Consider the following 19,780-nt stretch of genomic DNA (forward strand, 5'->3'; position numbering starts at 1 on the left):
CATGGGCTCCAGTGGTGCCACAATGATCCCCTTGGTTCCATGAGGTGCCCACAGTGTCACAGTGATCTCCATGGGAAGGAAAGAACCGAGCCCCAGTGTGGCAGGGGCAGCCACCAGAGGCCAAGGGCAGCCAGACTTGATGGTACTGGCAGATTTTGTCTGGGAGCAGCCCTTGGATATAGGGAATTTTAGAGGTGGAATCCCAATTTCAGACATGGACAGTTGAAGGAGGATGGTTCTTTCCATAGGAAGGAAAAGATGGAACACCAGTGTTTGAGGGGCAGATGAAAGGCAGCCATCAGAGGCCAATGGCAGCCAGACCTCTCTTTCCTGGTAGCTTTTGTCTGAAAGTAACCCTTGTATGTAGGGAATTTGGGAGGTGGAAGCCAAATTTCAGCCATGTCTGCATAGATAAGGACGGTTCTTTTCCATATGGAGGAAAGCACTGTTGTGTTCCGCCACAGCAAAGGGCACAACAACTTCCCCAGGCCCTAGAGTCTCAGACCTCAGGCAGACACCAATAACCAACAGCGTAAGGAAGGCAACAGGACAGGTCTTGGTTTAAAAAAACGAGGATTCTTCATTTTCCCAGGGACATACACAAGAAACGAGGTGGTAGGGTCAAGATTTTCTATTACAGGGTAGGGGTGGAGTTTAGGATCAAGGTCCAATATTAAGAGGAGCAGGAGACTGCAAAGTGGTGGATTGAGGAGGACAATCAATGGAAAAAAGTACAGTGGGGACATTGCAGCACAATTTATGCCAATAAGGGTACAGAAAAAGAAGAACATTCTGGGGCCATTCCTCATTTGATCAGATAGGGTGGAGTGTCTTTTCCCGGGCTTTCAGGGGCACACCTCACAGCGTGGAGGGGTGGAAACTTCTTTAAGTCACGCTCTCGCCAGATGCTGTGTCTGGGTAGAATTCCCACCTCACTGGGAAGGGGCACTCTACACCTTTGGTGCCATTATTTCTTTCTCTGGCTGTTTTATACAATGAAATGAAACTCCAGCATTTGTGGAACCACCCTTCAATCCCTCCGAGGCTACTCCTGTTCTGTCCTCAGTCTGCACACAACTGAGCCCAGAGCCTGCAGCCTCTACCTGCTCGTTATGTGATGCAGCCTTCAAACCCCATCTTGGGAGATATTTGGGTCCTCCCCAAGATCTGTGAAAATGGAAAAATAGCTATCAAAATTATTTTCTCCCAAGTCTAGTAGTGGTCAATATCTCTAAACTGAATGAGAGTGGATTTAAATTTGTTAGAAGGAGGAAATATTTTACAGTGATGAGAGTGTCACAAAATGGCAACTGTTTTTCCGGAGAAGTGGATTTCCCATCCCAGGAATGCTCAAAAATCAGGGCATGTGTGCAACCTGACCCAGTGAAATCCCCTCCCCAAGGATGGAATTCCTGTTGTGTGGGTTCTCGGATGTGCTGGGTGCCCTCACAACTCTTCTGACCAGAACGTCTGCTGAGGGCAGCCAGGCTGCTGCAGGGCAGTGACCTCACAGCCATCACCATGGCAGCCCTGTCCCCTGGGCCTGGCTCTCCCCTTTCCTCTGCCCCTGCCTTGTGTCTGCTGGCATGAAGAGTTTTGTTGATAATATCTTGTCCCCAAGGTGCTGGGCCAATGGCTTCCCAGACAGGCTCCTGGAGCAGAAGTGGCTTTTCAGAGCCCAGCCAGAAATGAGCCCTGAGGCAGCAGCTCTGCAGCGCTGGCCACCAGGCCGGATTGCAAGGGAGGCTTCTGGCCATGCCCTGCAAGCAGCTGCTGCTGCCAAGGTGCCTTTGGTGCCTCGGGCTGTCCCTGGCACAGCTCCCAGCACAGCACTCTGCCCTTGTGCCCGAGGCCTTCCCTGTGCTGGGGCTGGCCTGGGGCTGTTCCTGCAGCGGGACCTGCCCTGCTCCTGGCACAGGAAAGGCAGTTCCTGCTGGAGCAGAGGCTCTGCCTGCAATGGGCTCAAACAACTCCAGCAAGGCCCTGCTGACTTCAAAATTGCTTCCTAGAGCAGAATATCCTATAATTGTTATAGATTCTGGACTGTGGAGTAAATAACTCTGGTTAAGAGCTTATTGTCTAATCATTATCAGATTGTATTTATATAAATATATCTGGTATTACATCATTAATCCTGTATGAAAAATTGCATTGACAAATTGTTCAAGTCTACCTGTCCAATCATTTATACATAAACCTTTGACAAATTCTGGGGCCGGGATTGGATCCAGTCACTCCCAGTCTCTTCTCTTAGAAGGAATTGTAGAAATCTGGGGGCCCTGCAGGGGTTTGAGGATCCATGGTGGCTGTTTGGTGTCATTTTTCCATCTCATGACTCAGCAGGAGTTTCTCCAATAAAGAAATAAAGCTTTTGCCTGAAGCTCCCATTCTGCCCATGGCAGAAGTGTGTGTGACATCCCAGCTCTTTGGCAGCCTGGGGACTCCTGGGATGTCACTGTGGAGCCCCCGTGAGTGCCTGTGACAGATCAGTGCCTCTGCAGCCCAAGGTTTCCTGGGATGTCACCGTGGAATGGCTGTGACTGCCTCTGACCACACGGCTCTTGCCATCCCCAGAAACCCTTGGGAGGGCTCCATGGAGCCCCTGTCTCTGTGTGTGACATTCCAGCTCTTGAACAGCCTGGAGACTCTTGGAAAGTCCCCATGGAACCCATCTGAGGTCCTGTAACAAATCTGATCCTTAGAAGGCAACCATCATCAGAAAACCCTGTTTCTATGGTCAGTATCCATGGCAACCATCTCAGCCCCTGTTGCTCTGGTCAGTTTCCAGGGCAACCATCCCCAGCCCCTGTTGCTATGGTCAGTTTCCATGGCAACCATCCCCAGCCCCTGTTGCTATGGTCAGTTCCCATGGCAACCATCCCACGCCCCTGTTGCTATGGTCAGTTTCCATGGCAACCATCCCCAGCCCCTGTTGCTATGGTCAGTCCCTGGGCAGCTCCATGGAGACCCCATGCCAGGGGTGGCTGCCATGGACACCAGCTCAGGCCTGGAGCCCGTTGCCATGGCAACCATTGGCACTCCCATCCCCAGGGTCATGGATCCAGAATCACAGAACTGGCTGAGCTGGGAGGGACCCATCAGGATCCTCGAGTCCAACTGCTGGCCCTGCACAGGACACCCCAACACAGCCAGCCTGGGCCTGGCAGCACTGTCCAAAAGCAGCTGGAGCTCAGAGAGCCCTGGAGCTGGGAACCTTCCCTGGGGAGCCTGGGCAGTGCTCCAGCAGCCTCTGGGCAAAAACCTTTTCCTGAGATCCAACCTAAGCCTGCCCCGACTCAGCTGCAGCCGGTCCCTCCACTCCTGTCCCTGGGCACCAGAGTGAAGAGGTTCCCTCAGCCCCAGCCAGGGACCCGCTCCCAAGGCTGCTGCCATGGCCACCAGGGCTGGCATCAGCTGGGATGCTCAGTTTCCACAGGCCGGGGTTCAGGAATGGCATGTCTCTATTTCCTGCTCCCGCTAAAACCTTGCATGCACTCATTGCCCTCCCACCTTCCATTGAATGAAAAAAGGGAAAGATCCCAGGCTGGGATAAGAACAATTTACTGGGAATAGCAACGAGATGAGGACAAACAGGAATAGAAAAAAAATTGACAACAGAAGGGATAAGAAAAACTATTTACAGGGAAAACTACATCACCATCAATTATATCTTCCTATCCACGTGTTTCCTCCTGCATGGAAAGGACATCCCATCTCCTCAGGGAAAGACAGAGAGAGTCCCTTTTCTGCCCCGGCAATGACCTGAGGTGGGAGTGAATGTAGTGACAGGGCCATGGCCAGACCCTCATGTTCTTCAATCCCACATCAGGTCATTGGTAGGGGCAAGAAAAGGGACAGGTGTCTTCCCAGCATGGATCACAGGGAACATGGATCACCAGGGCTCTTCCCAACATTGTCCTCCAATGGGGGATTAAACTGAAGCAGTGCACAAAGCTCTTCCTGCAGCTGGAGAATTTTCAGGACTTCCCGTACTGGTGCCTCCGTTGGTGTTTGGTCAAGTCAGAGCTCCAGGTGAAGCTCTTCCCACACTGGGGACACAAGTAGGGCCTCTCCCCAGTGTGGATGCGTTGGTGGCTGACAAGAGTGGAGTTTTGCTTGAAGCCCTTGCCACAGTCGGGGCAGAGGAAACACCTCTCCTCGGAGTGAATCCGCTCATGCAGGAGGAGATTTGAGCTGCTGTGAAACGTCTTCCCACAAGTGGGGCACATGTAGGGCCTCTCCCCAGTGTGGATGCGCTGGTGCATGATGAGGTGGGAGTTTTGCTTGAAGCCCTTCCTGCAGTAAGGGCAGCGGAAGGGCCTCTCCTCTGTGTGAATCCGCTGATGTACAAGGAGATTGTAGCTGGTCTGAAAACTCTTGCAACAGTTGGGACACTCGTAGGGTCTCTTCCCAGTGTGGATGCGTTGGTGGCGGACAAGGGCAGAGTTGCAGCTGAAGTCCTTCCCACATTCCCCACACTTGTAGGGCCTCTCCCCAGTGTGGATGCGTTGGTGCCTGATGAGTTGGTAGCTCCAGCGGAAGCCCTTCCCACACTCCCCACACTCGTAGGCCCATTCCCCGGTGTGGATCATCAGGTGTCGTTTCAGATTATTGATCTGCCTGAAGCTCTTCCCACACTCTGAGCACTCGTAGGGCTTCTCCCCATCATGATGCTGCTCAGGGACAACCAGCTCCCAGCTCTGCCTGGAGCTCTGGCTGAAGCTCTGTCCACCTTCCTGGCCCAGAGTGGGTCTTTCCTCCTCAGAGCATCCTGGGCTGGGCTTGCAGCCCCTCCTCCTGTGGTGTCGCTGGGGATTTTCCTCCCTGTTGGATTCCTGCGCTGTGGAGTTGCTTAAAACAGCTTCTTCCATGAGGTTCTGCTGCAGGGATTTATCCTTCCTGATCTCCATCCTCAGCTCCTGCTCTGGCGGAGGAAGGACAAGGAGAGGATGGGATTTGCCTCCATGCCACAGGGAAGGGCAAGGAGATCCCCCCAGGGCATCCCCAGCAGGAGGGCACCAGCAGCGGGGCTGTCCTGCAGCCGGGGGCTGTGCTGGGCTGGAAGATGGAGCAGGAGAGAGGGGGAAAGGGGCACTGACTTCCTCCTCACCTGCTTGGGGGTCCTGAGGCATCTTCCTCTTCCTCACAACCTTCTCCATGTGGCGAACGTTTGGGTATGGGAAATCCTGTTTTGGGAGGAAAACAAGGGATGAGCACAGTGAGTTTTGTACTGGCTTCAAAGCAAACCAGGGGGAGAGTCTAAGCCAGAATGACAATTGAATAAGAAAATTAAGATCAAAGCAATGATACAGAAACACTGGTTTAAACTCACAGAGTCAGGATATAACCAGACACCCCGTTGCTCAGCGTAGTGGTAGCAGTCTGATGAACTGGTGGCTGCAGTCCAGCTGGAGTGATGAATGTGATTCTGTCAAAGCAGTGATCCTGTAGAACAGTCTGGTCTTCCTCTGAATGTCCAGTGATGCTTATGGAGCTCTTGTCCTCTGGGAATCCAGTAGGCAAGGTGGTTGTGGTGTTGCAAATGGTGAGATTATATCCAGGCAGGAATGCTTGGTTCCTCCCCCTGGGCGGAGCATCCCACAATGGGATGACGTAATTTTATCAGTGCTGCAGTGACACTCAATAGCCCATTAAGAGAAGATGGCCCTGGAGGGCGTTATCAGGGCTGAGCCACGGAAGAGATAAAGAACACTGCCCCACCTGTTGATAACAGTTTATGGAGATGGGGACTGAAAACACTTTTGGTTACATCTGACACTGTAACCTGAAACAGTGAGGCAATCCCTGCTCGGGGTGGGGGGTGAACACCACCCCCCTTACCCAAACTGGCTCAGGTGTAAAACCCCCACCCTGGGAAGGCCACGCACACAGGGGACAATGTCACACTTCCCCTGCCCCAGGGGAGATCTCTGTCCCTGTCACCCCCTTGCTTTCCCCCCTTTTCTATTTCTTTGCATCTCTCTCTACCTCACATTTACTGTTCAATAAAATCCACTTTGGATTTGGTCTTGTTAGCACCTGAATTGGAGCAGAGGCATATCTCTAACAATTTTATTAACCAGATTGTGACATTTTTGCACAATGAGTTCAGGGCACTGTTGACTGACCCCAGGTGTCTTTGACAACAGTCTAGTTCCCTCTTCTGAGGAGCATGTGGCTCTTTCTGGAGGAACTCTTGGAAACTTGGATGCAGCTTCCTCTGAGTGACTTTTGGGAGAACTTATGAGGAAAATGGCTGTTGTGGGTGGCCAGTGTAAAGAAAATATTTTGTTGTCCTTCCTTGAAAAGTTTGTTAAAACCACTGGAGGAAAGGGAACAAATTATACCAGAGAGACTGATAAGGATTATTCACCCCACGGTGAGGAACACAAGACTACTTAAATCCTACGAGAAGTTCAGCTCAGGTAGGTAAATTCCCAAGTAACTCCTGAATTCACAATCTTGTGGGCTTTTCCAAATATGGGAATCATTATTTCTTCATCCCTGTCCTTTGTGACAGCTACACAGACCTTTCCCTTCCTTTTAATAATCTGTATTGGGCCAAATTTCCACATTTCTCTTTTTGGAACCTGCCAGCATCTGAGTTGGAGCTCTGCTGGAACTGATGAAATTTGGAATTGCCACAGAATTGCTTCTGTTGTTGGTTTATTAATGTTTGGGATTTATTTGCATTTCCATCACAAGTGACTTGTGGGAAGAGCAAATATTCCTCAAGGCGTTTTATGGAGTGTTAAGTTTAATTTCTGATGAGTTTGTTTTCTCTAGTGCCCAGGGCATGTTCAAGGGGTCTTTGGTTTTCATTTGGCCCTAATTTTCTTCTGATTTGTATTTTTCACTTAAAAACACCTGAAAAATGACTAAAATTATTATTGCTAGAGATGTCAAAAGTCCCACCATTTAAGAGGTATTTGAGGTGGAATTTATTCTTTGGGAACATATTCTGGGGGATCTGTTGGTTCTTGGGGGATATCTGGTAGTATTTTCCATATCTTTGCACTCCAAAAGCCAAGGTGGATTTGTCTGTCACCTCAAAATGATTCAATCCCACTCGAAACCCCAAAATCTTTCCCCAAAATAGGTGAATCCTACCTCAAAATGGCTGGTTCCCACCTCAGTCCCATGCCAAAATTACTCACTTCCACAGCCTCCAGGGTGATATGGGGTTGGAAGGAGATCAGGAGAAGTGAGATCCAAATTTGAGGGTGTGGGGTCAGGATTGTGTGGGGCTGGGTGGGTGTGATTTATTTTGATAATAAGTAAAACTATCAGAATTATTGATTTCTGTCCCATTCATTTTCTGTCAGTTCTGATTTGATTTTCAGAGTGCCGCCTTCTCAGCTGATTTTGTTTGTGACCTCCTGTCCCAGACTGAAAAGCAAGATGTGTTCTATTTGCCATCTGTATGGCAGTTGTCCTGTGTTAAGTGGGCAGTTTTTCCTTATCTCTTCCACAATCAATCCTCCCTCAGGGGAGACATCTGCTGATAATGGGCTATTGAATGTCACTGCATGACTGATAAGAACTGTAACATCCCATTGTGAGACGCCCAGCTCAGAGGGAGGAGCCAAGCATTCCTACCTGCATCTAGTCTTGACATTCTGGCCCACCAACACAGCTTTTTCTGCGCTGGATTTTCCCAGAGGAACAGCTGCCTCCTTCTCTTCCTCTTCAGAAGAAGACTCCCTTTTCTATACGATCACTTCTCCAACAGAACCACACCTGACACTCCTGGAGGGCTGCAGCCATAATTCCAATTGGACTGCGGCCAACACCCTGTCCAACAGAGTGTCAGGTTGTATTCTGACCTTATCAGTGTTGTTTTATTTCACTTCATTGTTTCTTTTATCTTTTTATTTTCTTCACTAGTAAAAAAACTGTTATTCCTGCTTCCATATTTTTACCTGACAGCTGCCCTTAATTTCAAATTTGTAACAATTCTGAAAGAAAGGGTCTACATTTTTCCAATTCAGTGGAGGCCTGTGCCTTTCTTAGCAGACACCTGTGTTTCCAAACCAAAACAACTCCTTTCTCTCCTGCCTTCCTTTGCCTGCTCTGTTACTCTCTCATTGCCTCCCTTGACCCAGGGCAGCTCCCTCCAAAGACCCTGCCCTGATTCAATTCCCAATCCACGAGCTACAACAACCATGGGTGAATTTATGAAGGCTGGCAATGAAATGTCACTGTAGGATCTTGGTCCAATTGGCTTTTGGCTCTTCCATAAGAGCTTTTCCTTCAAGGGCAGGGACATCTTTTCCTGGCTGGGAACTGGAATTCCAGCCCCTGGGAGCGTGTGCCATGGATCCCAGAGGGGCATTCCCAAGGTTCCCAGGGTGCTGCTCCTGCCATGCCTCCCAAGGAGCTGTGCAGGACAGGGGACAAGGTGCAGCAGCTGTGTTGGTGCTGCAGTGTCACAACAACCCCTGGTTCCAGGAGTTTCTGCACTTCCAACAGCGGTTCCTGGGTTCCATGATGCCCTGTTGTGTCCCCATTGATATTTGGTGTCATGAAGTTCTTCAGTGTCACAATGGCTACCTCGCTCCATGAGCTTCCACAGTGTCCAAATGGCCTCCTTGGATGGGCAGTGTCACCATGGACCATTGGCTCCATGCAGCCCCGCTGGGTCACCATGGACTCCTTGGTTCCATGAGATTCTGGGGGTGTCCCCGTGGTCTCCTTGGATCCACAGTGTCACAATGGACTGCTGGATCCACATGGCCCTGCTGTGTCACCATGGCCCCTTGGTTCCATGGGACCCCAGGGTCACAATTGACTCCTTGCTTCCATGTCACACCCTCAGTGCCAAAATGGCCCTTTCGTTCCATTGGTGACAGAAAAGATTTATAGAAACATTAAGCAAATCCTGCTTAACATATCTGGGAAAATCTGTTTGCATTCCAAAGAGAGGTAAAAGGTGAGGATGGCACCAGCAGCTTCCATCTGCAACAGAGATCCAGGGAAAGGACAGGGACAGAGAATTCAGCTGGGAGACTCAGAGAATTCTGCTTCCAGTGATCATTTTTGGTCACACTGTTCCTTTGTAGAAAGGTGACACCATTCCAGGCAGCCTGTACTGAGCAGGTGGTTCCTGAGTGGGGTTTGTTGTTTAGGAAACCTGCTCAGGCTTTTCCATTCTTTCCTTCCCCAGAGACAAACTTCTCCTGGGCCTGTGTGCAGGCAGAGCCCTGAGGAGAGCAGGTGGGACACGGTGCAATGGGCTGGGACATGGAGCTGCAGAGCTCAGCGACAAGGTTCTGCTGCAGGGCACAGGGATGTCAGTGCCAGGTGGGCAATGTCAGACATGGTGAGGCCGGGGGTGAGGAGCAGCTTGTCCAAACAGGGTCAGCCCTCAAGGGGCTCATTCTTCTAGAAGCCCAGACCTCCTAAGGAGACACTGAGCATCAAGATCACCTGGGGAATGCTTCTATAAGCTCTTCTCTAAACTGGAAAACAAAAAAATATTGCCTTTATAAAAGAAAAAAATTCAGGAGGTGCACTTGGAAATCTTCCTCCTTACAAGAACTCCAAACTGGCTGCAATCAGCTGCACAAGCCCTGGAGATTTGCAGACCATTGAAGGAAGACAAAGTGCCCCTGAGGGCTTTCTGTATTTTATGATCCCTATGGTGGATTTGGGGCTGAGTCCAGGATCCTCAGTCACTGAGAGAAGGCTGAAGAAGCTGCTCAAGGAGTCAGAAGCAAAACTCCAAGTCCCTTCGAGCATCACTGGGCCCCACTGAGGGCAGGGACTGCCAAAGGCTCCCAGGGACTGGTGAGAGCAGATCCTTGAGGCCAGGATTGCAGGGATCCAAAGGCTCAGAGCAGGGAACTGCAATGCTGAGCAAGGCCTGGGCTGGCTGGGGGAAGCAGAAAGGCCAAGCCCTGAGCCCAGCCTGGCACAGCAGGGCCTGTCCCTCACGGGTGGCTTGGGGCTGTTTGTGGGGCAGGGGGATGTGAGGGGCAGCAAGGACAAATGCCATAAACCTGCAACCCCTGCCATCCTCCTTAGGGAGGGGCAAGGGAGAACCAAAGTGCAGCCCCACCAAGGAAAGTTCCTTCTGTGGGCCCTCCAGAGGTGCTGCCTGAGCCCAGGGACAAAGGCCTGGGTGCCTCTGGCCCTGCCAGCCCTGCCCAGCCCTGCCCAACCCTGCCCAGCCCTGCCAGCCCTGCCCAGCCCTGCCCAGCCCTGCCCATCTGTCCTGGGGCTGTGCCCCCTGTGCGCGCTGCTCCTCTGCCCTGGCCGGCTGCACTCGCCCATCTCGCTGTGCCCCAGCATTTCTCACCCAGCGTTTCTGTGCCTTCCCTGGGCTCCCTGCACTCAGTGCTGCCGGCTCCTGGCACACAGAGCCAGGCCAGGAGCCCACCCTGCCAAGGGCCTTTGGAGCTGGGTGTTGGCTGCGATGGCTTCTGAGCTCAGCAGCTGCTCCTGGGATGGCTTCATGGAGACCCAGCACAGCAACGCTGCTGTGCATTGTCCTGCTGAGGGTCACACACCGGCGGGGCACATTCCCTGGCTGCAGGATTCGTGCCCGACCCAAGCACTGCTCTTATGGCTCCAGCACTGCTTTCCAACAAACACAGGGGAAGGCAAACTGTGTGTAGCTCATGGTATATTAGTGTCTAAAACTTGCTAAGTCACCAGTCTTAGAGGTGACATGCATTTGGAATTTATGAGATGGAGAACAAGATGGAAAAGGGGAGCATAGAAATAAATAGGGGAAAACATTTCAGATTGTTTCTTTTCATTTTCATTTCACTTCTGGAAAGCTGTTTTAGTTTTTCAGGAATCTTCTCCACAGTCCTCTTTGCTCTTCTCAAGAACCCTTCCTGGAAAATGAGGTTGAGCTCCTGTCAAAGGATGTGCCACCAACTGCAGCTTCTCTTGGCTTTCCACACCCTGTGTGCTGCAGGATTCTTGCAGCAGAGCAGGACAAAGGTTTGGAGAAGTTGACAGCTTGTCCTTTCTTTAACTGGTGGACTGAGAAGTTGTGCTGGGGGTAAGGTTTTCATTGTTACTGTTCTAGGCTAAGAAAACAGGAGGTGGTACCAGGAATTGTTAGGAAATACAAACCTGGCTGAATTCAGAGAAAGAATCTCCATAGCCTGCAGCCCAAAGTTTAGAGTTGTGTAATAATAATAATTCCAGCCTGTCAGTGGACATCTTGAAAATTATCTGGAATGTGAAAATGCTCTGATAGAGGGAGTTTGTTTCTGAGTTCAGTGTAGATGATTCCACATCTGGTGCATTGATGCATAAATCAAGAGTACAATCAGTTCCTGATAAGCACTAGAACAAGCTGGACCTCTCAGAGTAGCCGACTGAAAGAATCTGAAAAGGAGAAATGCAGGCAATGACTCGGTGAACCTTGCCTGGAAGAAACGTGTTTTTCTTCTAATAATTACTAGTCCATTCCCATGGCTTTTGGTTTTATTAACAAGCACATTTCCATCCCAGATTCACCATGAAATGAGAAGCCTGAGCTTGTGGAAGTGCCTGAAAGATGCCCTGTTCCTCTGCAGGGACACTCAGGCTGGAGCAGGAGCCAGAGCCCACTCTGGGGAAGCTTCCTCTGAGCTGGAATTTGTGCCGTGCAGGGAGAGGAGGAGGAGGGGAGAAGGCTGGCACTGTGTGGCAGGAGCAGGAGGTTTGGGCCGCAGGACATTCCGTCTGCGCCTCTGCCCCACAATGGGCGGCCGTGCCCGGGGCTCTGGGCCTGGCCCCGTGTGCGCTGAGCTCCCTGGGCTGGGCTCAGGCTCCCGCTGGGACTGGGCACAGGCTGGGCTCTCACTGTGCTCACCAGCAGGGAAAACACATCTGGGCTTTGACATTTCCTGCTGCTGGGAAGAATAATTGAAGCAAATTGAGAAATTCTGGTTTCTGTTTCTCCTGGTGGATGTTTGAATTTAGTTCCACACTGCAGAGGCAATTTCTGTAATGGCCTCTGTCAGTTTATTCTACTTCATCAGCACCAGCAACAGGGCTGTGTTTGAGTACTGCAAATGTGGCCTTTGTAGCCTTTAATTCCCCTCACCTTAGTGCTCAGGAACTGGTGGGCATTCCAGTATCTGCTGATCTTTATGCCTGCAACAAAAATACTGACTTCACTGTCATGAAAGCACTGTGGGTAGCACCAACAGAAAGAGGCACTTACAGTTTTATGGATAAAAGTCAAGTGGCAAGCACAAGAGGGCCAAGAGCATCTGCAATTCCCAAGGCAAAGGCAGCAGCAGACTCCTGCTGTCAGCTCAGGGTGAGTAAAACAGCGCTGAAAACAGCGCTGGAACCCGATCCTTCCTTCCCCTGGGGGCTGGCTCGGGGCAGCACAGGCGGGCCCTGGGGAGCCAGGGCTGTGTGCGGGTGCTTGTTGCTCTGCTCCAGAGTCCATCTGGAAAAGCCCTCGGCAGCCGAGGCAGGAGCAGGCGGGAAGGGGCCGGCGCTGCTGCTGCTCCTGCCGGGAGCCCCGGCCGGGCCGGGCCGGCGCCCGCTGCGCTGCGGCTGCTGCTGCTGCCAGAGCCGGGCGGGGTCGGGACAGGGACGGACACGGCACAGCAAAGGCCGGGGCTGCAGGGCTGCTGGTGCTCGGCCAGCGCCGGCACAGAGCTTCAGCCCGCAGCCAGCCCAGAGCGAAAGGCTGGGAAAGGCTCCATTCCAGCCGTTCTTTGCTCGGCACTGGGAAGGGACTGAAATTAAAGGAGAACAGCAGGGCCTGACCCCTTCTCCTTGGGGAGGAGCCCCACGGCTGGGGCTGTGAGGGGCCATGAGGGGCTGTGAAGGGCTGTGAGGGGCTGTGAGGGGCTGTGAGGGGCTGTGAGGGGCCATGAAGGGCTTTTGGGGACCTTGAGGAGGAGAAGGTCTCCAGAAGCTGTGGGAGGCCCGGCACCTCAGAGAACCAAGGGTCCATTGTGACACTGTGGAACCAAGGAGACTGCTCTTGGCAGTACCAAAACTCTTGGAACCAAGAGTCCATTGTGACACTGTGGGACGGAGACGATTATGACACTTCAGGACTCACTGGAACCAAAGGGGCCATTGTGACACTGAGGTGACTTGTATAACCAAGGGATCATTGTAGCATGGCATGGCCTCTTGGAATCAAGGGGATCACAGTGACTATATGGGGCTCCATAAGGGGCCATGGGGCTCTATAAGAGGCTGTGGGGCTCCATAAGGGGTTGTGGGGCTCCCTAAGGGGCTGTGGGGCTCCCTAAGGGGCTGTGGGTCTCCATGAGACCACGGGGCCATTCTGACTGTGGAACCAAGGACAGCATTGTTACACTATGGGGCATCATGGTACCAAGAACATTGTGAACCACTGGGGGAACCCACTGAGACTATGGTGACACTTCAAGGGCCATTGTGGAACTGCAGGGCCTCATGTAATCAATGAGACCATTGTGACATGGCCCGGCCTCATGGGAGAGAGGGGCCCTTGTGACACTGTGGGGCCTTGTAGAACTGAGGGGCCGTGGTGACCCTGTGTGGCACCATGGAACCCAGGAGAGCTCTGTGACCCTGCAGGACTCCGTGGCACTGAGGACTCATGTAACAGTGAGGAGCCCAATGGAACCAAGGATCCATTCCATACTGCAGGGCTTCATGGAACCAAGGTGCCAGTGTGACACTGTGGAACCAAAAGAGACCATTGTGACACTGCGGGGCTCCATGGAACCAATGAGACCATTCTGACACTCCAAGTCCCCATGGAACCAAGGGGCCATTGTGACACCACAGGGCCTCACAGAACCAAGGCAACCACTGTGACACTGCCAGGTCTCATGGAAGCAAGGGGCCATTGTGACACTGCTTCCCCATGGAAGCAAGGGGCCACTGTAACACATCCAGGCCTGGTGGATCCAAGGGGCCATTGTGATCCTGGGGAACCCAACAGAACCAAGGACCCATTTTGAGACTTTGTGACCTCATGGAACCAAGGGGCCATTGTGGCATTTTCCCATGGAACCAAGGAAACCATTTTGACACTTCAAGGCCTCATGGAAGCAAGGGGTCATTGTGCCACTGTGGACCAAGGAGACCATTGTGATATCACTGGGCCTCATGGAAACAAAGATCTGTTGCGATCCTACAGGCCTTCATGGAACCAAGGGTAAATTGTGATGATGCAGGGCCCCAAGGATCCAAGAAAATGGAACAGGTCTGGCTGGCTGGGCCTCCGTGGGGCTGCATGACTGATCCAAGTGACCTTGGCATGTTGAGGGTTGTTTCTCCTCTGTCCCTGAAACCCTAGAGTTCCATGCTTTCCTTCCTGTGGAAAAGAATTGTCTTTCTCCTCCAGTTATTCATGGCTGAAATTAGAATTACTCCTCCAAATTTGATTATATCCAAGGATTATTCCCATGTCAAACCTGCCAGGACAGACAGCTCTGGCTGGCCTTGGCCTCTTGGGGGCCACCTCTCATCTTCCTTCAAAACACTGGGGGCCTGTGCTTTTCTTCCCATGGAAGAAACCATCTTTCAAGTCCAGGCATCCATGGCCAAAATTGAGAATCTGCCTCCAAAATTCCTTATATACATGGACAGCTCCCAGACAAAACCTGCCAGGACTGTCCAGGTTCTGTTGGCTTCCTGAGGGCCAACTCTCATCTGCCATTCAAATACTGGGGCTCTGTACTTTCCTTCCTATGGAAAAGAACTGTCCTTATCCAGGCAGCCATAGACAAAAGTGGGGTTTGGCCTCCCATATTTTGTCTGCCCAAGGGTTCCTCCCTGAAAACAGGTCTGGCTGCCCTGGCCTCCTTGGGGCTGCCTTTAATCAGCCTTTGAAACACTGGGACTGCATCCTTTCCTTCCTGTAGAGAACTGTCATTCCTGTCCAGGAACCCAGAGCTGAAATGGAATTCCAACCCTAAAACTCCCCATATATCCAAAGGCTGCTTTCAGACAGAAGCTGCAGGTACAGACAGGTCAGGCTTGCCTTGGTCACTGGTGACAGCTTCTCATCTGCCTTCAAAGCCCTAGGGCTCTGTGGTTTCCTTCCTGAAGAAAATAACTGTCCCTCTTGTCCAGGCATTTTTGGCCTCAGGCACTTGACCACTCTACAGGGACACAGGATCTCTGTGCTCAGTGGGGTGGAGATTGAGGAGAGCAGAGGAGAGCCCTGGGAGGGACTGAAGGGTGATTTCAGAGATGGTGGATCCTTCTGACATAGCAGAGAACAGCCAGAAAAAGAAATAATTAATGCAAAGAAATCTGGAGAGGCCCAGACTGGACACCAGGAGAAAGGAATTTCCCTCCCAGGGCAGGGCTGTGGTGCAGCACGTCCCCAGCAGGAGCCTGGAGCAGCCCAAGGCTTTGTGTGGCCAGGCAGGGGCAGAAGGAGGCAGAGCTGCCAGCAAAGGAAGGGCCAGCGAGGTGGGGCAGCCGGGGGTGACGACAGCTTGCAGGGACAGAGGCGCAGGGCAGGGACACCATGGGACAGCCTGGGCTGCAGAGGGCTCAGGGATGTGCAGCAGCTGCAAGGCCCTGACAGAGCCAACCTGTGCAGCCCTTTGGCCATGGCTGCTGGCCCTGGGCCTGAGGCCACCAGGGGACAAGTGACCCTTGCAGCCCTGGGGCCTCAGTGCCTCCTTGTCCCTGCTCAGCAGCCTGGCAGGGGCCGCCCCATGGTCCTGCCCTTGGCACTGCACATCCCCACATGCCAGTGCCCATCCCGGGAATAGCCCTGAGCACTGAGGGAGGGACAGGATCTGCCTTGCCAGGGGCTGGGGCTCTGGCCTGGGCCCTTTGCATTCCTGAAACACATCCAGGTTTGCTCAGCACCAGAGACACCTTTCCTTTGCTTGTGCTCTGCGGTTAGCTCTGCCTCCAGCATTATGCTCTACCTGGGGACACTTTCTCAGTCGTGTCCCTCAGTGGGACCCATTAAAAGTCCAAGAAACTTCAGTGTTTCAATCTCACTTTGAGTTTTGAGAAGTTTTTTGAGCACACTCTCTGGGACTGAGACTAATGAAAACAACAGCAGCCCCTGAGAGGTTCATTAAAATCCTTGTGCTGTGTCTGTGCTGCTGAGCTGGGCCGGGCTCCTGGCACAGAGGGTGATCCTGGTAAGCAAGCAGAGCTTCAAAAGCACATTTCTCTTGCTGAGCAGCTCTTCTCCCAGCCCAGCAGGGCTGGGGCACTGCCTGCAGCCAGCCCGGGCACAGCACAGAGGCACAGAGAGCTTCAATCAGTCAGGGCTGGGAAGGGGCTGAGAAGTGCCTGGGGCAGAATCACTGCCAGCCCTTGGCACAGGAACCTCTGGCTGCAGGACAATGCAGCTGCAGCTCCTGGAGAGATCTCCTAAAGCTGGAACATCCCAATGCCCACAGCCCCTGTGAGTATAACTCTGAGTATTTCTGGTGCAGGGCAGGTGAAAATACTCATGAAGCTCTGACATGGTGAGGGTTTCTTATCATTCATAGAATTTTCCCAAGACAAAGATTTTGATAAAAAGTAGGAAATATCCTAAGACTTTTTATTCACTTTCCTATTATTGGAGAGTGGCAGGGAAGGGGGATAAATATTAATGGTGGATTATGAATTTTGACAAGTGCATGAGACATTAGAATTGTTATTTTAGTGATCAATAGGTTCAAAAGAGATCCCTAATGTGCTTGCAGCCACTCTGCCCATGGACAGCACCAGCATCACCTTTGCTGGAGCCATCTGGCTCAGTCTGAGATGTCTTTTCTCCAAGCTGCAAACAGAGCCTGCCCCCAGCCTGTGCCCTGCAAACAGGCAGGGTTCTGTCAGGCCAAGGAGAGTGCACAGAGATTTGGGGTCTGGGAGTGCTGGCACAGAGAGATCAGGCACAAGGAAACAGCTGCAGGAGGAAAATCTCCAGGAAGCAGACAGAAGATCAGGGAAGGAGAGAAAACAAAACCCAGAAATGCTGAGGCAGGGAGAGTTTAGAGATGTCCAGAGGATCCCCTCCAGTGCAGCCCCTCCCTCTGCACAAGCCCCCTCCCTCCTGTGCCCCAGCCAAGCCTCTGCCTTCAGGGCCGGGGCTCCAAGGCGTGCAGCCCCTCCTGTGCAGGCAGAGCTGCAGCAGAGCCGTGGGGCAGCTCTGCAGCCCCGGGCCCAGTTCCCTCTGCAGAGCACAGGGCTGGGAGCAGCTGCCCGGCACTGGGGGCTCTGGCAGGGGGCACAGCTGGCTCAGGGTGACACAGCTGTCCCCAGTGCCCGGCTCTGGGCAATGCTGGCAGTGCAGCCAGGGAAGGAGCTGCACCTCCCTTCATCCAGTGCCATCAGAGGGACACTTGGAAGCGTCCCTGAGATTTCAGTCCAAGCTGGGAGCTTCAATGCAGGGTGCCAACCTGTCTTAGAGCATCTCTGAGTTATAAGATTGATGGGGAAAGGTAGAGGTGTTGTGACACTGAAAATGCTTTAGGGTTGGTGAAATGAGCAAAGTGAGTTCTTGGCTATAAATGTGGAGCTGAGCTGTGGTGGATCCATCTGCTCTTACCTGTACCTCCATGGGAGTGTGAACATCCTTCACGTGAGAAAGATGAAAGCCCAGAGAAGCTCCAAACAGAATGAAAAATAATCTTCTCTTAGTCTCCACTCATCATCTTTCCTCAGAAAATTCACTGTGTTCTTCAATGGGAAGGAGATATGCTGAGGGTTTCTGATATCCAAGAATACCAGGAGAAACATGGGGGCAGCATAAGAAGAAAACCTCAAAGCTCTTAAATACAGAAGTGTATACATCTGTGTTACAGAGGAGGGTGTATGGGAAATGGCTTTAACTTTTGTTACAGGCATCTCCTCTAACTCTTCACTGTTCCTTTCTCCATGAACAGGTGCCCATGGGCAGCCACAGCAAATGTCCAACAGCAGCTCCATCAGCCACTTCCTCCTGCTGGCACTGGCAGACACGCGGCAGCTGCAGCTCCTGCACTTCTGCCTCTTCCTGGGCATCTCCCTGGCTGCCCTCCTGGGCAACGGCCTCATCATCAGCGCCGTAGCCTGCGGCCACCACCTGCACACGCCCATGTTCTTCTTCCTGCTCAACCTGGCCCTCAGCGACCTGGGCTCCATCTGCACCACTGTCCCCAAAGCCATGCACAATTCCCTCTGGGACACCAGAAACATCTCCTACACAGGATGTGCTGCACAGCTCTTTTTCTTCATGTTCTTCATCTCAGCAGAGTATTTCCTGCTGACCATCATGTGCTACGACCGCTGCATGTCCATCTGCAAACCCCTGCACTACGGGACCCTCCTGGGCAGCAGAGCTTGTGCCCACATGGCAGCAGCTGCCTGGGCCAGTGCCTTTCTCAATGCTCTGCTGCACACAGCCAATACATTTTCCCTGCCCCTGTGCCATGGCAATGCCCTGGGCCAGTTCTTCTGTGAAATCCCACAGATCCTCAAGCTCTCCTGCTCCAAATCCTACCTAAAGGAAGTTGGGCTTCTTGTGTTTTCCATTTCTTTACTATTTGGTTGTTTTTTGTTCATTGTTTTCTCCTATGTGCAGATCTTCAGGGCCGTGCTGAGGATCCCCTCTGAGCAGGGACGGCACAAAGCCTTTTCCACCTGCCTCCCTCACCTGGCTGTGGTCTCCCTGTTTGTCAGCACTGGCACAGTTGCCTACCTGAAGCCCCCCTCGATGTCCTCCCCATCCCTGGATCTGGCCCTGTCAGTTCTGTACTCGGTGGTGCCTCCAGCCCTGAACCCCCTCATCTACATCCTGAGAAACCAGGAGCTCAAGGCTGCAGTGAGGAGTCTGAGGACTGGATGCTATCAGAAACATTAAACTGCTGAAAATTTTGCCAAATCACTTGTAGTAAAAGTATTTTTTTGATACTTCTTGTTGGTTTCATTTTGGAGGTCCTTTTTCTTTGTTTTACTTTCTTAATCTTGTCAACAAGAAAAGTCATTCCTTTTGCCATTTTTAATTTTGTTTCTCTCCATCTTCACTGTGCCCACAGACTGTGTCAATGAGGGGCTGTATTCTCGGTGGCTTTAAAGGAACTAAAGGATGTTCCAGCACAGTTTTCTGCAGAGATGCCCTTTGGTTGCCTTCTCTGGAGCTGCAGCAGCAATGTCTGTGTGCAGAGCTGGGGCAGATCAGGGCTGGCACAGCAGCTGTGCCCAGGAGCAGCAGCACTTGGTGCTGCCAGTGCTGCTCCCGTGGCCCTGCCCCGCTGCCCTGGTGGCCCTGGTGTTGCTGCAGGGCCTGAGTGCTCTCGGGGCCGGGCACAGTCCTGGGGGTGGCAGTGCCGGGGCTGCAGCAGGGACAGGCCATGGGCACTGCTGGGGCAGCGCTGACGCCTCAGGCCAGGGCCTGGGGGCTCCAGGCTCCTTGCCCAGGCTCTCTCAAGAACACGGCCAGGCCAATGCTCAGCACAGAAAACCACCGTGAGCAGCCCCAGGTGGCTGGTGTGGGGACATGGACCTGAGGCAGCACAAATGCCATCAGCCCCTGGGGCCAGGAAGGGCTGGGGGATGCCAGGGAAACCACTCAGCTTTGTCCTGGCCTCTGCAGTCAGTCAGAGAGTTTGTTCCCATCAGCTGGGAGTTTCCTGTCCCACTGCAGACGCTGCTGCTCAGAGCCAGGGCTGCCTGGCAGCCACCCCCACACTGCCCTGACCATTTCCTTGGCTTCCCCTTTGCTTTCTTTACTCTTCCTGATACAAATTTCTTCCTGTTGTCCACCCCTATTCCCTCCCCTGCAAACAGCCCATCCCTGTTTGCCCTTTCCTCTCTGGCCCCACTCCCCATTGCAGTTCCTGACTTGGCACCATGGGAATGTCCCTTGGGG

At 52.6% G+C, this 19,780-nt stretch overlaps 1 protein-coding gene and 1 pseudogene across 1 annotated transcript; one reads left to right on the forward strand and one right to left on the reverse strand.

Moving 5' to 3' along the window:
* Positions 1-3,977: 3,977 nt before the first annotated feature.
* On the reverse strand, positions 3,978-5,159 carry LOC146764380 (uncharacterized). Its single transcript, XM_085565023.1, has 3 exons — positions 5,111-5,159; positions 4,237-4,924; positions 3,978-4,068 (listed from the first exon to the last, which is right to left on the reverse strand). Exons 1-3 carry the CDS (start codon positions 5,157-5,159, stop codon positions 3,978-3,980), a joined length of 828 nt encoding a protein of 275 aa, XP_085421149.1.
* Positions 5,160-8,165: 3,006 nt separating this feature from the next.
* On the forward strand, positions 8,166-19,022 carry LOC146764381 (olfactory receptor 14J1-like; annotated as a pseudogene).
* The last annotated feature ends 758 nt before the right edge of the window (positions 19,023-19,780 follow it).

Source organism: Lonchura striata, chromosome 35 (genome assembly GCF_050655825.1).
Source record: "Lonchura striata isolate lonStrDom1 chromosome 35, ASM5065582v1, whole genome shotgun sequence".
Taxonomy (NCBI): domain Eukaryota; kingdom Metazoa; phylum Chordata; class Aves; order Passeriformes; family Estrildidae; genus Lonchura; species Lonchura striata.

What these genes read in the sequence shown, in the direction of transcription:
- LOC146764380 (XM_085565023.1), bottom strand. Translation starts at nt 5,159, where the DNA reads ATGGAGAAGGTTGTGAGGAAGAGGAAGATGCCTCAGGACCCCCAAGCA. An exon ending in GCCTCAGGACCCCCAAGCAG is followed by an intron (nt 4,925 to 5,110) that starts GTGAGGAGGAAG and finishes TTCCTCCGCCAG; the next exon opens with AGCAGGAGCTGAGGATGGAG. An exon ending in CGCATCCACACTGGGGAGAG is followed by an intron (nt 4,069 to 4,236) that starts GCCCTACATGTG and finishes CACTGGGGAGAG; the next exon opens with GCCCTACTTGTGTCCCCAGT.